Consider the following 15,527-nt stretch of genomic DNA (forward strand, 5'->3'; position numbering starts at 1 on the left):
CGGAGAAATTAGCCCAAGACCTCAAATCTTCAGCATTAGTGAGCTGTTGACTGAGAATACTGAGCAATGAACAGGGGGTGCAGAACGTCTGATTTGTTTGTTTTTAGCATGAAACTGTTGTTCAGTTGTTCGTGGTTTAAAATGGCTTCTCGCACTGAGGGAGTCAGGATGTTGTAAAGCCCTGCGAGACAAACAGGCCTTTTTCACAGAGACCCTTTGACATGTCACAGTAGGAAAAGCACTGGTTGAAATAATAAAATGAATGATGGCTGAATTCCATTTAGTTGCTTCAGTTTCAGGCTCCTGGCACTGTGCATGCTGACTCACTGTCATGGCTTACTGGGACGCTTGAATAGAACAGAGCCATCGTTAAAGCAGCTATTATCTTTATCTTTCATGTTAACACAGCAGATGAATACCTGCTGTGTGAATACGAGTTCACTGGTTGATGGAGATAAACAGCTGGTGGAGCTACTAAACAGCTGGTGGAGCTAACTCTCCAGTCGCTGCCATTACATCACCACAGAAGAAGAAGACACGACGAGATGACGTCATGAATAGAGCTCCAGTCAAAGCTCAGACGATGGAGAACCATGTAGAAAACATGATGGAAATTATTATTAATTGACTAGACGGAGTTAGACTAATAATAACTCAACGTGTTATTCATGTTTTCTCATGGCTTTGTTAACATCCAGAACACTGAGGTCACAGCTTCAGTATTTCCTCTGAGAATTGGAGTATTTTAACAACCTGACTTACACTCAGCGGACTTTCTAAGGCTAATTCTGATATTCTTTAGAGTTAAAATCTATCAATGTGAGTGCAGCATTTTATACCATCATGTCGGGACATACAGACATCTGACCCCAGTGAAGAACTGGGCCTGGTGAATTAAAACATCACATATGTGCCGATGAGCTCCAAAACACTTCAGATATTTATTCAATGTAAATTCACTTGGTGCTTAAACCTTGAGAAACAGTCTGAACCCACACAGAGTCAAACAAACAGCTTTTCATTCACACTGCAACAAAAACAAAGATAACAGTGTGTGGTCACTGCTGCGTGCTGGTCGAGGCCGTCTCTTGACATAAATACTCGCTGGTATTAACGCTTATGACTCAATGCTCATATTTAGTTTGAGGCTGAGCGGCAGCTTTACTCACTGAAACGCTTATCGACGTGTTACAAACACAAAAGCTGCTGCGAGAACTGAGTCACTGCAGCGTGGACCTGCTGACGACGTTCCTGAACGCACACTGATCCCTGAACGCTGTGACTCAAAGATGTTTTCTGGGCTGCACAGCCTGTAGAGTAGTCCAGACCGCACAAACCACCACTCTCAGATGGTTAGCTTAGCTTAGCATAAAGACAGGAACCGGGAGGAAACAGCTAGCCTGGATCTCGCCAAAAGTAACAGTAACAGCTACGCAGGTTAACAGCATGGCAGGCAACTTTTACAAACTGAGTCCTGACTAACTATAAGGCTCCAACGCTCTCAGCTCCGGTGCTAATGTTAGCAAAGTCGGTTAAACTAGCGGCTACTGCTGCTGTCAGGTGTGATAAGCAATTCGGCTGTCGGCGGCAGCAGCGGAGGCGCCCTGTGGTGCGCCAGGACATTATGACTGAACTATGAGCAGAACACACTTTTTAGTTCTCCGACTGTGTGGAAATCTCATGTCTTTCACATCACGGATGATAAACTGACATTCAAATGTGAGACTTGTGTGTGTGGTGGGGGTAACACGTCAGCGGGCAGGAGTATCATAATTCACATAATCATAGTTAAGGTTACTGAAGAAACGACATCAGTAGTAACTAAAAATATCTACAGAAAACAAAGCAGGCACCAAAAGCACATGACAAAATAAATCTGTACAAAAACTGAAAACGACTCCTTGTGTTTTTATGGGATGTTATGTGCCGACCGTTGACCAGTGAGCTTTAGAGGTGCTGGTAGGCCCATTATGTTACCAGAGCCAGGCTAGCTGTTTCAGTGAGCGCTCTACAGAAGAAGTAGTGAAGCAGTGATCGGCTGTTGCTGGTTTTCTACAGACTGCCGGGTCTCACAGGCACCTGGTTGAAAAGCTTATTGACACAACGACCTAGAAACCCGTCCAAATGTGTGTTTACGAGACTGTGGGAAAAATGCAAAAAGTTGTGTTTCCATCCGAGTCCGTCAGAGTGACGGAGTCCAAACGGCTGCTCTGCTTCTCCTCAAACCGATAATATCTATAACGACAGGTTTCCAGGTGAAATCTTCCCTTCAGGCTCAGTCTAGGGACACATGTCAATCATCACGTAAAAGGTCGGTTCACCCAAATCACAACATTTCTGACATTCAGCCAGTTTGATTTGAATTAGAGGAGACTGAAAGATACTGTAGTCCTTCTTAGTGTTTTCAGCTCCAAAAGCTTAAGCAATTAATCGATTCAATTAATGTAACAAATTCGATCGATTAATTGTATAAATTCTTCAATTTAGGTTTTTAGGCAGAAGCTGCAATAAATCCCCAATTCCAGCTTCTCCATTGTGATCGTTTGCTGGTGTTCTCAGTTTTCTGTGACTGTAAATTAAAAGATTTGAATTTTGGACAAAACAAGATAATTAAATTCATCACTTGTAAACTTGTAAGAATGTTAGAATTTTTTCAGTAACTGCTGACATTTATTAGACCAAACAATGACCAGTCAACAAAATGATCAGTAGATTCATCTGAAATGAAAAGAAACCCTAAATCGTCACTTCTACTGTAGCAGAAATCTAAAAACAACATAACAACTTTATTCTTATTGATTATGACTTTTTCCTCTCACAAAAGTATTACGACATTATTCTTTAAGTCTCAGGTTTCTTTCCCGACCTGGAACAGTGACCCTAATACTCTGTGTGATATCAGTGATGTTAACGGGGTTTTGTTGTGATTTTGGAGAACTGACACTTTAAAAGATTCCTCTGGTTTTGGTAAAAGTCACAATTTATTTATGAAACTGTAGCTGTATTTTTCAAACTCTTCATTTGATGTAATTACCTGCGAGAAGTCATAGAAACCGAAATACTTTGTTACATACGTTAAAGGACTGAGTGTCCACAAGGAAAACCTTCATGTACATACATAATCTTTCCAGGCTGAAAGGCTTAATATGACCTGACAGGAAGTTGAACTTCTCAGTGTGAACAAACTCTGACAAAGCAAAAAGGCTGTTAAACATCTACAGATGATGATGAAAGAGAAGCAGAACCAAACTGAAGAATCTAGACTTTTACCAACACCAGAGGACCCTTTCAAAATAAAACCACAGTGGTGAAACAGCCCCTGGATGACATAATCCACAGATTAAAGTCAGTTTTTGTGGCAGATGGAACTGAAAACCTGATGCAGAGTCAACAGCGGCCGAGAGGTGAGTAATTAGTAAGTGGCAAGAAGACCGGAGGGCTTTTCTTTCTGTAGAAGTGGACCAGAAGGAATGATGACACACCGGCAGGGAGACGTCCTCTTACTTCATCAACAAACTGACAGAAACACAGAGAGATTCACAATTACAACGCTGTCATTATTATAATCCATCAGCAGTCAGCATCAGAGGAGCAGGACTGGGGTCTAACATTTAGATAAACCCTCCTGTTCTCTGTCGTCTCCACAGTCACGTTTCAGATGGATTGTTTAGCCTAGCTTAGCACAAAGACTGGAGGCAGGGGGAAACTGCTAGCCTAGCTCTATCAAAAACTGACAGCAAGTTTACCAAAATATCACAATGCTGCTTTAACCCCATCAAGCAGCTGAAAAGTGTCCAATGTTCCAAATTACATCAGAAAAAACTCACATTTTCTTTGTTTTAATTGCAATTTTCTCTGAATTTTGTCAAACAATAACACGATACTTGAAGATGGAAGTTCCTATTCTTGATTTCTGGGGACAGTGTGATGAAGAGAATCTAATCTTAGAAGTCTTTCAGAGCTTCTCGACCACATCTCATGGTCTTCATCAGTGAATAAAGTGGGCTCAGGTATAAATCACATGACCCAAGTATGGAACTTTGGTGATGTAACAACAGGTGAATACAGATTGTTCGATGTGGTTGAAAGCTCTGAAAGCTGGTAAGTGGTACTATAGTGGACTTTTGAATCAGTATATTTTCTCTTCATGTGTACAACATCATCTCATTTTGTTCGTGTAATTCAAATGTTCTTGTAATTTTGTACCAATATTCTGTGACGTTAACACTCAAAGATCATATCACACTATAATTCTACCAAAGACGATAAACGATAATATCCATACATTTCTTTGCTCTTTAATACAAAAACCTTTTTTTCATTGAATAAGAGTCAATGAATGAGTCAATGTGTTCAATAGTCAACACAAACAGCTGTGCAACTACTAAATTATTAACAATTAAATATAATAATGAAGACAATTATGGCTTAAATCGGGACATATATGTTTACAGAAAAAGTAAACAAGACAAATCTGACCAGATATTCACTGCAAATGATTCTCTAAGAAACCAAAACACTTTATTCTATCAACAACTAATAATAATCAGCAGCCTGATTGATAATGGAAATAATAAGTTGTGCAGCGCGAAACATTTGACAACTTTGGCTTATTAAGTTCAATGGAAAAAAAACATTTTGTAGGAAAATTTTGTTTATATTTGTCAAAGTAGGGTATTACCAGATACTCAGATATCATATCGGCACTGATAATTAAAATTAAAATAATTATAACGATACCCGACATGGAGGGAAACAGTTTTCCGTTCTCTGGTTGTGTCCATCATGTTTAAAATGTGAAATCGAACTCTGGATAAAAACACTGTCCTACTCACTCGAAGCTGTCTTTGTCCTGCAGGTTGAGCACCAGGCTGTCGGCATTCAGGTACACTTTGTTTTGGGACAGCGCCACCTGCAGGTCAAACACACAAACTGAGTGTGAGCAGAGAGAAAACACAGGTGGAAAGTTCCTCAGCGTGCCGGCCTCACTGAGCTGCTGCTGCTGCTGCTGCTGAGCACAATGGGAACATTGTCAGAGGTTCAACACTGAGCTGATTCACAGCACAGTGAGAGCTGCCGAAGCCCGTTCACCGTCCATACAGGAAACACACGCCACCGCCAGAGCGCCTGGTCCGGATGACGTGACCGTAATCTAAAGACTCTGCTGTGAGGTCACACTGTGAGGCTGCTCACACCCCGATGATCAATTATTTCATCATCAATACTCTGGCACCACAGGGCCACACAAAGACACAGTCATTCAACGTGTCTGCACATATCAGAGTTCAATATTAACAAACAAATCCAGTTGAGCACAGAAGGAAGTAACTTTTGGTCTAATATTTGACACTATAATGAAGCTGTAAAGACGCAAGTGTTTATTCTTTGTCAAATATAACTCGTAACAGATGTAATTACATATAATTAATTGTTTTGCACACATTCATGGACTGATTTGTACACGTGTATGAATGGTTGATAAATGTAAGATTTGTTCATGTGTGTTATCAAGCAGGGGAGTTATTGAAGTTGACATATACTTGGTTATATGATGGTTTGTTTCTGTAATGTTTCCTCTGACTTCTCCGTCAAATTCATGTTCATTTGGCGCCACCTAGTGGAGCAGTTGAACTGCTTCACTGTGCACTGCACCTGCGGTTACCTAAACTGGGGCTCTGGACCCACCTGCCGGGGAGTTCGTTCAATTTAACCTGAACCTATTTCTAAAGTAAACCAAAACCAATTTCATCCTTTAATAATCAGTAAATATAAGTACTGTTGACCTCTCAGAAGACAATGCATCAAGACATAACAGCATTATTAAGACTGACGTGAAGACCTGCAACGCATAATTTAAACACATTTAAAGGATTGGACACCATTAAAGACTAATTTCTGACTTGCAGACACCCTGCATGATTTATAGAGCAGGAAAATACAGTTTAACTTCAGTAAGGTACATTTATTTTTTGTTTAAACGTACTTAAAATAAGAGCATAAGGGCTTTTAGGGACTCTAAGGATGGCCAGACTGAAACACCTCAAGACCTTCATGGTCCCCTCAGGATGAACTGTCATAACGCTGGTGATCCTCTGACTCTTCATCTAGCGCCACCATCAGGTCAACATGTTCATGTTAAGATGGTAAACATTATACAACTGTTAAACATCAGCATGTTAGCATTTAGCTCAAAGCACAGCTATGTGTAAGTACAGCCTCACAGAGCTGCTAGCATGGCTGCAGACTCTGGTTTGTATATCAGGCTTTGCATTCTGGGTAAACTGGGTCTGCTGGGGATGTTGCTGTATGATCAGATGTTGTCAGTGTTTGGGTTGTACTGTGTTGTTCTTAAAATGATGACGTTAAGTCTGATCATCCCCCCCCCGAGGACAATGAAGATAAAGTTTGATCTTTATTAAAGATAAAGTTCATATGATTACATGATAATTCAGTATGTTGTATCACTGCTCACTGTGGTGGACTCAGATGGAGGTGAAGTTGGGAGTTTGACTCAGTTCAGATGAGGACTGTGCAGCTCAACATGAGGAAGCTGTTTCTAATATGTTGCCTGGGACCTGTGGTGCAAAGAGAAACATTTCTTACCGTCTTGGCGATGCTCTGCGCCGCCCGGATCTTCCTGAGTTTCAGGTAGCCTGGGTTCTTCGTCACTGCCTCGCCCAGCTGACACACACATATTTAAACAGTTAGTGTATTCACAGGAGAATACAGTTACACACCAAACAAAAAGATAGAGTGAGCGTTCGGGCCCGAGGACGATCAGCAGCAGGCTGAGCCGGTCTCTACGAGCAGATAAAAAAAACACTTATCGTCACGAGGATCAAAGCTGCAGGCGTGTCGCTGCTCAGCTTTAATATTCTCACGCATGTTGACGGGCAGGAAAATAATTGCTGCATATTTGGATGAAGTGTTTAAGAGGTTTCTGTTTCTGTGTGAGGCCGCGTGAGTTCATGTCAGAACAGGAATTTATCTGTTGTAACGATCTGGAGGTGGTTTAAATGTGTTTTTTAGTGTTTATTAGATTGTTATATATCAGTTAAATTACAGTACAGCTATCATGACAGCACAACTGGGAATGTGTCTGATCAGTTTGCTCTACATTTCCAGGTTTCACAGACTGTTGACAGAAGAATCACAGCAGGCTGGATGATCACAGACATGAAAACCTTCTGTTCAGGCAAAAACACCTCGAGCACACAGCAACAGCTTTTATACAACAACAGTAACAACAAGCAGGCCGTCACCTTCTGGAGACACAGCTGCTCTCTAATGCTTTACTTTTTCCAGCTTCAGGTCTGGATCATCACTTGATCATCAGCTGTACGTCCTCACTGGGTCGATGTGTTCAGGTTTGCTTTTTTCTCAGTTCAATCTAAACACAGAACATCGACTTTTCTTTTTTGTCCTTTGTGTGACACTAGATGAGGGCTGGGGGTGTAGGGGGGTATTTACATTATCAATTAATCTGCTGATCATCTTCACGATTCATCGTTTTGGCAGTAAAATGGCACAGAACAGTAAAAAAAAAAAGAAGTTCCCAGAGCCGAATGTGGTATCTTCAAAACTAGCTGACCTTTCAGTCAATACTACTAGCAAGCTAAGCTAACTAGTGCCCACTTTGCGAGTGGAAGCCGCACATAGTTTCTATTGTGATGACTGTTTTTCAGACCAGTTCAGCCCCTTCACACCGCCAGGACTGCAGTCATGAACAGGATTATAGACTCATCTCACCATCTTGGCAGCCTCCGCTTCTCCTTCAGCCTGGATGATCTTCTGTCTCTGGTCCTGTTTGGCCTTTTCTACATAAAACTGAGCTCGCTGCGCCTCCTGCTGGGCTGGAGAGGAGCACACGCACACGTTACATTATGCTTATATAACTTATATTATGGTCATTTATACAACTTTTATACACATTTAGAAACAAGAAAACAACAGTTTAAAGCCCTGCTAAGAAACATTTAATTAATCATTTAATTAACTTACTCACAACTGATCTATCCCACGACAATGATGTAACTTTGACAAAAACAAAGCTGGCTAATGACGGATTATCTCTGTGGCAAGTTTAAAATCTCCGCAGGTTGACTGCCATTGGAATGAACTGAATCCAGCGTCTGCCTGAAAGGAAGGAACTCTTGAATCTTGAAACTGAAGGACGATTCAGAGAATGATCAGCTGTTCGTCCGACGACTTCCTGTATCTACTCACCGACTTGTTTGGCCTCGACAGCCGCGGTGTACTCCCGGCTGAAGCTGAGCTCGGTGATGGCCACGTCGTCCAGGATGATGTTGAAGTCTTTCGCCCGCTCAAACAGCTCTCTGCGGATCAGCAGGGAAACCTGAAAAGGATCAGGTGTTTGTAGTCAGTTTAACCCATGGTTAGTTTAGTTTAAGCTAACAGAGCCTGGTGCATATGCACTGTTGCTATGGTCACATGTAGGGTAATCTACACTGTGTCCAGTTTATTTGGTACACCTGGCTAAACAGTGTCACACAGCAGTCCTCCCAGAGAGGTGTTGATTCAGCTGTACGATCATTTTGGAGGATGTAGTTTGTGGTGGTGTTTCTGTTATTCTGTCCACCTCAATCATATCAATGAGAGTGGGATACATAACAGAAACACCTCCCTGTATAATGCAATGTGTAATTCCTATAGCCTCTATCGTTAAGTCATTTTCACACCTTGACAGTACACCTGTACAATCTGAAGCAAAGTGACTTTACGATGCCTATAATGTTCAGCTGTTTGAATTCAATGTTTTAGCACTGAGGTCATAGTTCGTGGCGTTGAGCTGGACTGCATTATATTCAGAGGTGTTTCTAATATTCTTTGTAAGCTTTGTAAAGGTGCAGAGTTGTTCTATGGGACTGTCTGAGAGTGTCAAGGTGTACCTAATAAAAGGGCCACGGAGTGTAAATGTATAGAAACATTTAAGGACAGTGTTTATCTTGAAGAAGCCCTTCACTCTCGTTTTGTGTTTGATACCTGTGCTCTCTGAGTGATCAGCTGTGAAGCGTTGAACTTTGCCACCACGCTCTTCAGCACCTCGTTGGCGATGGAGGGCAGGACGCGCTCGTCGTAGTCTTTTCCCAGCTGCTGGTAGAGGATGGGCAGGTTGGACGCCAGCGGCCGAGACAGGACCCGCAGTGCGATGTTCACCATCTGAAGGTCTGCGAGGAAGCAGACAAACCACAAACTGTCAGAACGAGAAAACCTCAGGAGGACGGAGACAACACTGGAAATACACACCTGAATATTCAGCCTGCATCTAAATTATAAACCAACCAGTGCTGCCATTTTCAAGCCAATATCAATATATCAATAATTGAAGCAATATATCAGCTATATTAACATTAACATTTTTCAAAAGGATCATTAAATGTGTTTTTTAAAGAACAAGATCTGTAGTGTTGGGGACGTTTTACAGTGTAAAATCAGCTCGTGAGCGCTCTCTGCTGGACAAACGTATCTTTGACATTTCTTTTTCTTTTCCATCAGGTAATATCGGCACAGCCCAATTAATCTGCAACTGTTTTGCTAATAAATTATGTCTAAACATTCTCTGCGTTCAGCTTCTTAAACGTGATGATTAGCTGCTTTTCTTCCTGAACAAATAAAGTATTATTCATATTACCATATGACAGTAACACAAATATCTTTGGATTCTGGACTGACGGCCGGATAAAACAAGGAATTTGAAGACGTCACCTTTGACTATTACAACAGTTTCCAAGGTTTTCTGACATTTTTAGACAAACTGTTTAATCGAGAAAATAATTAATCAATAATTGTTAGTTGCAGTTTAAGGTTGAAGGTAACAAGGATTTATCTAAATGATTCACCTGTCTTTATCTTTTATCTTGTCTTTATAGTTTTAAAATGGTCAGAATGGAACAGACGAGCTGAATTCATCTGTTAATAAAAGCTGTTTCACACAAACGAATCTGTTAGAATAACTTTTGATGATATTGACTTTTTACATTTACTCCAGTACTGTACTTGCCAGTAAAGTACTGTACAATTGAGGTATTTGCAGTTTACATTTATTTGACAGCTTTAGTTAATAGTTGCTTTAAAGATAATTAATTAGAAATAAATGTGGTTTGAATCATCAGTCCGCAGTTTGAGAGGTCTCAGGGTCTGATTTTGTTTGTTTCTGACCTTTGCTTCCGGTGAGCGAGGAGATCTTTCTGGGTCTGGCTCTGATGTCGTAGATGATGGGATACTGGAACCAGGGTATCCTGAAGACAACAACACACAGCAGCTGCTTTCTTACATGAATACAATTCATCCAGTCAGCGAGGATGACGCTTCCACGGGAGATTAAAGGAAGTGAATGAAATGGAAAACAAATATCTACAGAGTGAAACTACAAACAAAACTCATTAGAAATAACGTCTCAGGCTCATGAAACAGGAAAGTGAATATTAACTCTGTTTTTATGAATCCATCTATCCACTCACCTTTTATTTTTCTACAGCATTTCTTCTTTTTTGACTTTTTGATTTTGCTCATTTCCGTCACATTTCGGCAGCTACATTTGTAAGATTATTTATGTAAACCGCTATGAGCAACTAAAAAGAAATAATGAGTTGAAAAAACAGCATCCAGTCAGCCCAGAAATTAGATTTGTTTTCGTTATCGTCTCTTTCAAAATTACAGATGTAGGCATTGCATTGCAAACCAGAACATTTGACTTACTAACTGAGCTTGGAACTGTTGCATAGTGAAGCCATGTTCCCCAGGTCTTCAAAATGCAAACTCTCAAACACGTCTTCTCCGAATGCTGGACGCCGATTGGTTGTTATATGCATGTGTGATTAGTTTGCTATGGTGCAATACTAATTACCTAAAGGGTGATCACCTGTGCTTTTGCTATTTAAAAAGGGGGTGTCTGTAATGTTTGTTTAATTAGTTGGCATGCTGACATTTTTGTGTCTTAATACACTTTGCAGCTCTTTCAGATGGTAACAGAGTCTCTGACGACAGAAACATGAAAATATGTCACTCAGAACAACTATATGGTGAATTCAGCTGCATTAAAAACACAGTGACGGAGATCCGACAGAGAAGGGGGGGAGACGGATCAGAGGTTTAACGGGACATCTCCCTCTCCCTACCTGAAGTGGAGTCCCTCAGCGAGAACCGTGTCCATCTGCATCCCTCCGATCCTGTTGAAGATGATCGCTCTCTGTCCTCCTTCAACTAGAGGACACACAAACACTCACATGACCATCTGAGTCTGACAGTCTATCAAATACTCAGACTTAAACCTCAAAACCATTCAAATAAGTTCAGAACTGCTTTTAACAGCTACTTTTGTTCACCGTCTGATACTCTATATCACTACTATATATACATATACATATATACATACACATGCATATATTGATGATGTCTGTTTCCAGGTTTCATTTAAACAGAACACAATCCATGCTGACTTCAACACAGTGACAACACAACCCAAATGACAGCATGATAAGATAGTTTACCCAACATGAACAACATGATCTTCACGATTGTTTAAGTCACTGTTAGTTTCACACTCAGAAGTTTAAGTGTGCCTTTAAATGAGGAAAAATGGCACTGACTAATTTATTTATACACCCTTTATTGACTTAATTAAGCTTAATCAATTGTTTCCTATTGACACAAATCAGCTCCCTCCACCCCACCTCTGGACAAACTCCTCCAAGATGTTGGCTTTAGATGTGGTCTAACTGCTGGTCTCTGGAGTGCAGACCAGAGTTTTGTCTTGAAGCACGCTTGGGCACTTTCTGCAGTGTGTTTCAGGTCACTGACTAAGCTTCCTCCGACCCCTGTATGCATCCAGGGGGAGGATGTTGAGGTGCTTCACACCTATAAATACCTCGGAGTGGATGGCTGTAGTGGGCTGGGACCACAGGGGCCCTCTACAAGAAGTGCCAGAGCCGGCTCTCCTCCCTGTGGAGGCTCAGAGGCTTCGACGTCTGCAACAAGACGCTGCAGATGTTCTATCAGTTTGTGGTGGCCAATGCTAACAAGCTCAACAAGCTAGTTAGGAAAGCGGGCTCAGTGATTGGGGGAGGAGTTGAGCTGGACTCTCTGGAGGCGGTGACGAGGAAGAGGATGGTTAGCATCCTGAACGTCTCCCACACCCTCTACAACATGGTGGTTGAGAAGAGCAGCATCTTCAGGGAAGACTGATACCCCACAGCTGGAGATCATTCCTGCTGGCGGCCATCAAACTGTCCCAGTGTGGACATCAGTGGACTGGGAGGCTGCTGAGGTCTAACTGGTCTCCGAAGCTGGACGATTACATTACATCCATTTTGCACACCTTGCTGCCCACTTTAAGGACATACTTTTTACTTTTATGGCAGTACTTGTGCTTGACGTTTGTTTCTGCACTATTCTTTGTGTGGTTTGTTCGTGTACTGCTGCTGTGACACGTGAGTTCCCCCCGGGGATAAATACAGCCCCCATCTTTCACTGTTGTACTGAAAGTTTCATCATCTTGTATGTAGACCCGCCTTTCTGACAACACTTTAACACTACAGAACTTTTTTGATAGTGAAGAGTGGATCGTGTTCATTACTTTCTTACTTTAGTATCTGTAGTTCTTATTAAACATAAAAACCAGCTGAACAAAATGACAATGCAAAAATTATATACTTTCCTTATCTCCTTGTTTCCTTCCTAACTTACCTTCGCAGTCATTCCTTCCTTCCTTTTTCTCTCCTAACCCCATCTTTCCTTCCCTACCTCCTCCTTTCCTTCCCTATCTTACCTCTTTCCTTTCCCATAGTACTTTTTTACCTTCTCGTTTGCTTCCCTACCTTTGTTTCCTTTTACTTACGTCCACTTTTCATTACACCTTTTCCTTCCTTAACGAATCCCTTCCTTCTCTTTCCCTACCTCTTCCTGTCCTTTACTACATCTGCACTGCAAAACACCTTTGATGTAATCTCCAGGTTTTTTTTTATGCCATTTACAGACTCAAGGCATCCTAAATCAGGGACAGAAGAAGAAGAACAATACCCCAAAACATCACTGTTCCTCCTCCATGTTTGAGGCTTAATTTTGCTTTCTGTAACAAGATGATGTACTTTTCCAAAAAAGTTCTCATCTGGCTTTCTTGGGATTGTTCCCACTATTTGAACAATCCCTGGCTGCAATCTTCATCAACTGTTCTCTACCAGCCACATGCAGGTGGACCTGTAACTGCTTGATAACATTAGACACAGGAAACATTTCTTCCTTCTCTTCATGTTCAGTGTTACAGTGTACACATCAGTGACAATCACCTTCACTATCTGCGTTGATTTAAAATCAATTATTTCTTATGAGTCAATGACATTGCCCAGTATACTGTAGGACTATAAGACTGAGTTTTTCAGCAGCTTTTTTTTTTTGTTCCACGGCAAACCGAAGAAATACATGCTGTAAATATCAAAGTACTTTTCCCGAAGACATGTTGCATTATTTGAAAACAGTGCAAAAGGTACTAGTATATGTTTGACTATGGCTGCATATATTCCTGACTGAAAGGATTTAGTAAATGTGACAAAAACTGCAAACATGTACCTTTGTATCCTGGCTGGAGCAGAAACTAGACAGCTGGTTTTTTATAGTTGTCAAACAGCCAAATGAAACGGTTTCAACTAGTTACTGGAGTGTTCAGGTGGATGACAGACGTAAACAATGTTAATGTATGCATGGAAAGCAAAGTAGACTACCTGTGTATGTTGCTTCCTTCACTCCATAAGCCAGAGCTCCAGCACCGATGAGCAATTTGACACCGACTCCAGCACCCCGAGGTCCTGATGACATCCTGCCTGCTATCTGCCGCAGCTGCTGCAGAAAACCCTGAAACACAAACATTGTGGTTACAGGTGAGGAAAGCACCTTAAACTTTAGTACCACATGTTGACACAACACACACTGGGCTGATTTTAGGGTAGAAATTCAACCTGGTTCTGTTTCAAACGGAGTTCTTAATGAATAAAACATATTACACAGGCATGACACTGAGCGACCTTCGTACTGGATGGGTAACAATGTTGAAGGTTGACACCTCCCAACAACTTTACAAGGACTGTATAAGCCACAAAAACATCCCATCTGTGTACAGGACCGGCCAAACTCCAATCAAAAGTCCATCGTTTTAATGTTTGCTAGCACAAAAGCAAATTAATCACGAAAGCTAGTTAGACATGACTGATAATCTGTTTTGAATGTATGGGCTATAATCTTTACTTCGGCTTGGAGATAATCCACACATGATATTAACATGTTCTATTTGTTTGCTTACAGTATTGCCGGATGTCAACGTTCATGTGGATTGCTTGTGTAACATTAGTTCAGGCGCAAATATCGGTATAACAGATGTTTTAGTAAAAAGCTAAGCTGCTCAGTTTATTATATGTATGCCGAATTGAAGAGGAGATTTTTATCAACGTCTATAAAGTTCTAAAGCATTATTTCATATCGCGTGTACATATACCAATGAGCGAGGAAATATTAGTTTAGATTTTCAGACGGAAACTGGCATCTCTGCTTACGAGAGTGAAGGAAACCTCCGAGGACAACATAAACATTCGTGGAAGACATGTTAGCTAACCAACATTAATTAGCTTTAAACCCTCCACCTTAAGAATCTGTCTTCATCGTTGACTTGGAGCTTTCTGAATACAACTTAGCTAACATTGAGCTAACTTACTCTGACTGTAAGCTAACGTTAGCTTACATCAGATTCAGCCTGACACACGTGTGTAACTTATTTCTAAAAATGCTAATGTCACGAACCGGCGTGCAATGCGCGGGAAACAGCAGAACGGTTCAACCGAACTGAAGGCAGGGATGTGACATACTTTAGTTTAAAGCAGAAAGAATGTGACAAAAACACTTACACCGGGATCTTTATTCGCCATGTTCGTCCTCTGCGTCAGTTAGAAAACCAAGTGAAGAAGAGAGCCAAGGTCACGCGTCATGACGCACGTCCGTGTGCGCGGGGTAACATGGGAAATGTAGGATTTCACCGAGGTTGGGTTGTTGGATGGGGAAGAGTGACTATGGTTCATTACTTTCTGTTCAAGTAAAAAAATCCAAGAATTTAAGTGTAGTTTTTATAAATATTTTTAAAATACAAGAAGACTTGAGATGAGAAACTTTGAGAGACTTTCCTATTGAGTTTTTCCATGCAGAAAGGCCCGGGACAAGATACACAAGGACTTTTATGAACTGTGAATCATGCAAAGCTTCTCCAGTGGAGCCCCAGAATAAAGACATAGAGCTGAAATGAGCAGAATGTGAGACCTTTATAAACAATGAGCACATTTTCTAACTTTCCCTCTGTGTGTTTAAATGTTCCTCCATATCCTGGCTTGACTAGTGGCCCCTCAGCCTCTCAGCTGCAGCTGCAGCGGAGCTCAGGCTGCACTTGCAGCTGCAGCTGCAGTTGCTGCCTTCTGGCCTCTTTGATTGGCTCAGTGTTCAGTTCCTCCTGAGGAAATCACTCCTTTTATAGT

The 15,527-nt window shown here is 41.3% G+C and overlaps 1 protein-coding gene across 2 annotated transcripts; it reads right to left on the reverse strand.

The window, feature by feature from the left end:
- Positions 1–909: 909 nt before the first annotated feature.
- LOC139296992 (prohibitin-2-like) lies at positions 910–14,947 on the reverse strand. 2 transcript variants are annotated; one of them, XM_070919569.1, is made up of 10 exons: positions 14,910–14,947; positions 13,737–13,866; positions 11,139–11,223; positions 10,180–10,259; positions 9,004–9,188; positions 8,227–8,356; positions 7,750–7,853; positions 6,604–6,681; positions 4,836–4,912; positions 910–1,176 (listed from the first exon to the last, which is right to left on the reverse strand). In XM_070919569.1, exons 1-10 carry the CDS (start codon positions 14,928–14,930, stop codon positions 1,125–1,127), a joined length of 942 nt encoding a protein of 313 aa, XP_070775670.1. In that variant the 5' UTR covers positions 14,931–14,947; the 3' UTR covers positions 910–1,124. The 2 variants fall into 2 exon arrangements, with proteins under 2 accessions (XP_070775670.1, XP_070775671.1); XM_070919570.1 differs by having other exon boundaries at positions 910–3,516.
- Between the last annotated feature and the right edge of the window lie 580 nt (positions 14,948–15,527).

The sequence above is a fragment of the Enoplosus armatus genome, chromosome 14, assembly GCF_043641665.1.
Source record: "Enoplosus armatus isolate fEnoArm2 chromosome 14, fEnoArm2.hap1, whole genome shotgun sequence".
Lineage (NCBI taxonomy): Eukaryota > Metazoa > Chordata > Actinopteri > Centrarchiformes > Enoplosidae > Enoplosus > Enoplosus armatus.

Excerpts from the sequence above, each read along its gene's own strand:
- LOC139296992 (XM_070919569.1), bottom strand. The coding sequence starts at position 14,930 with ATGGCGAATAAAGATCCCGGT. Across the intron at positions 8,357-9,003 it reads TGATCACTCAGAGAGCACAG|GTTTCCCTGCTGATCCGCAG; the intron begins GTATCAAACACA and ends GATCCTTTTCAG. Across the intron at positions 7,854-8,226 it reads TGTCGAGGCCAAACAAGTCG|CCCAGCAGGAGGCGCAGCGA; the intron begins GTGAGTAGATAC and ends GCTCCTCTCCAG.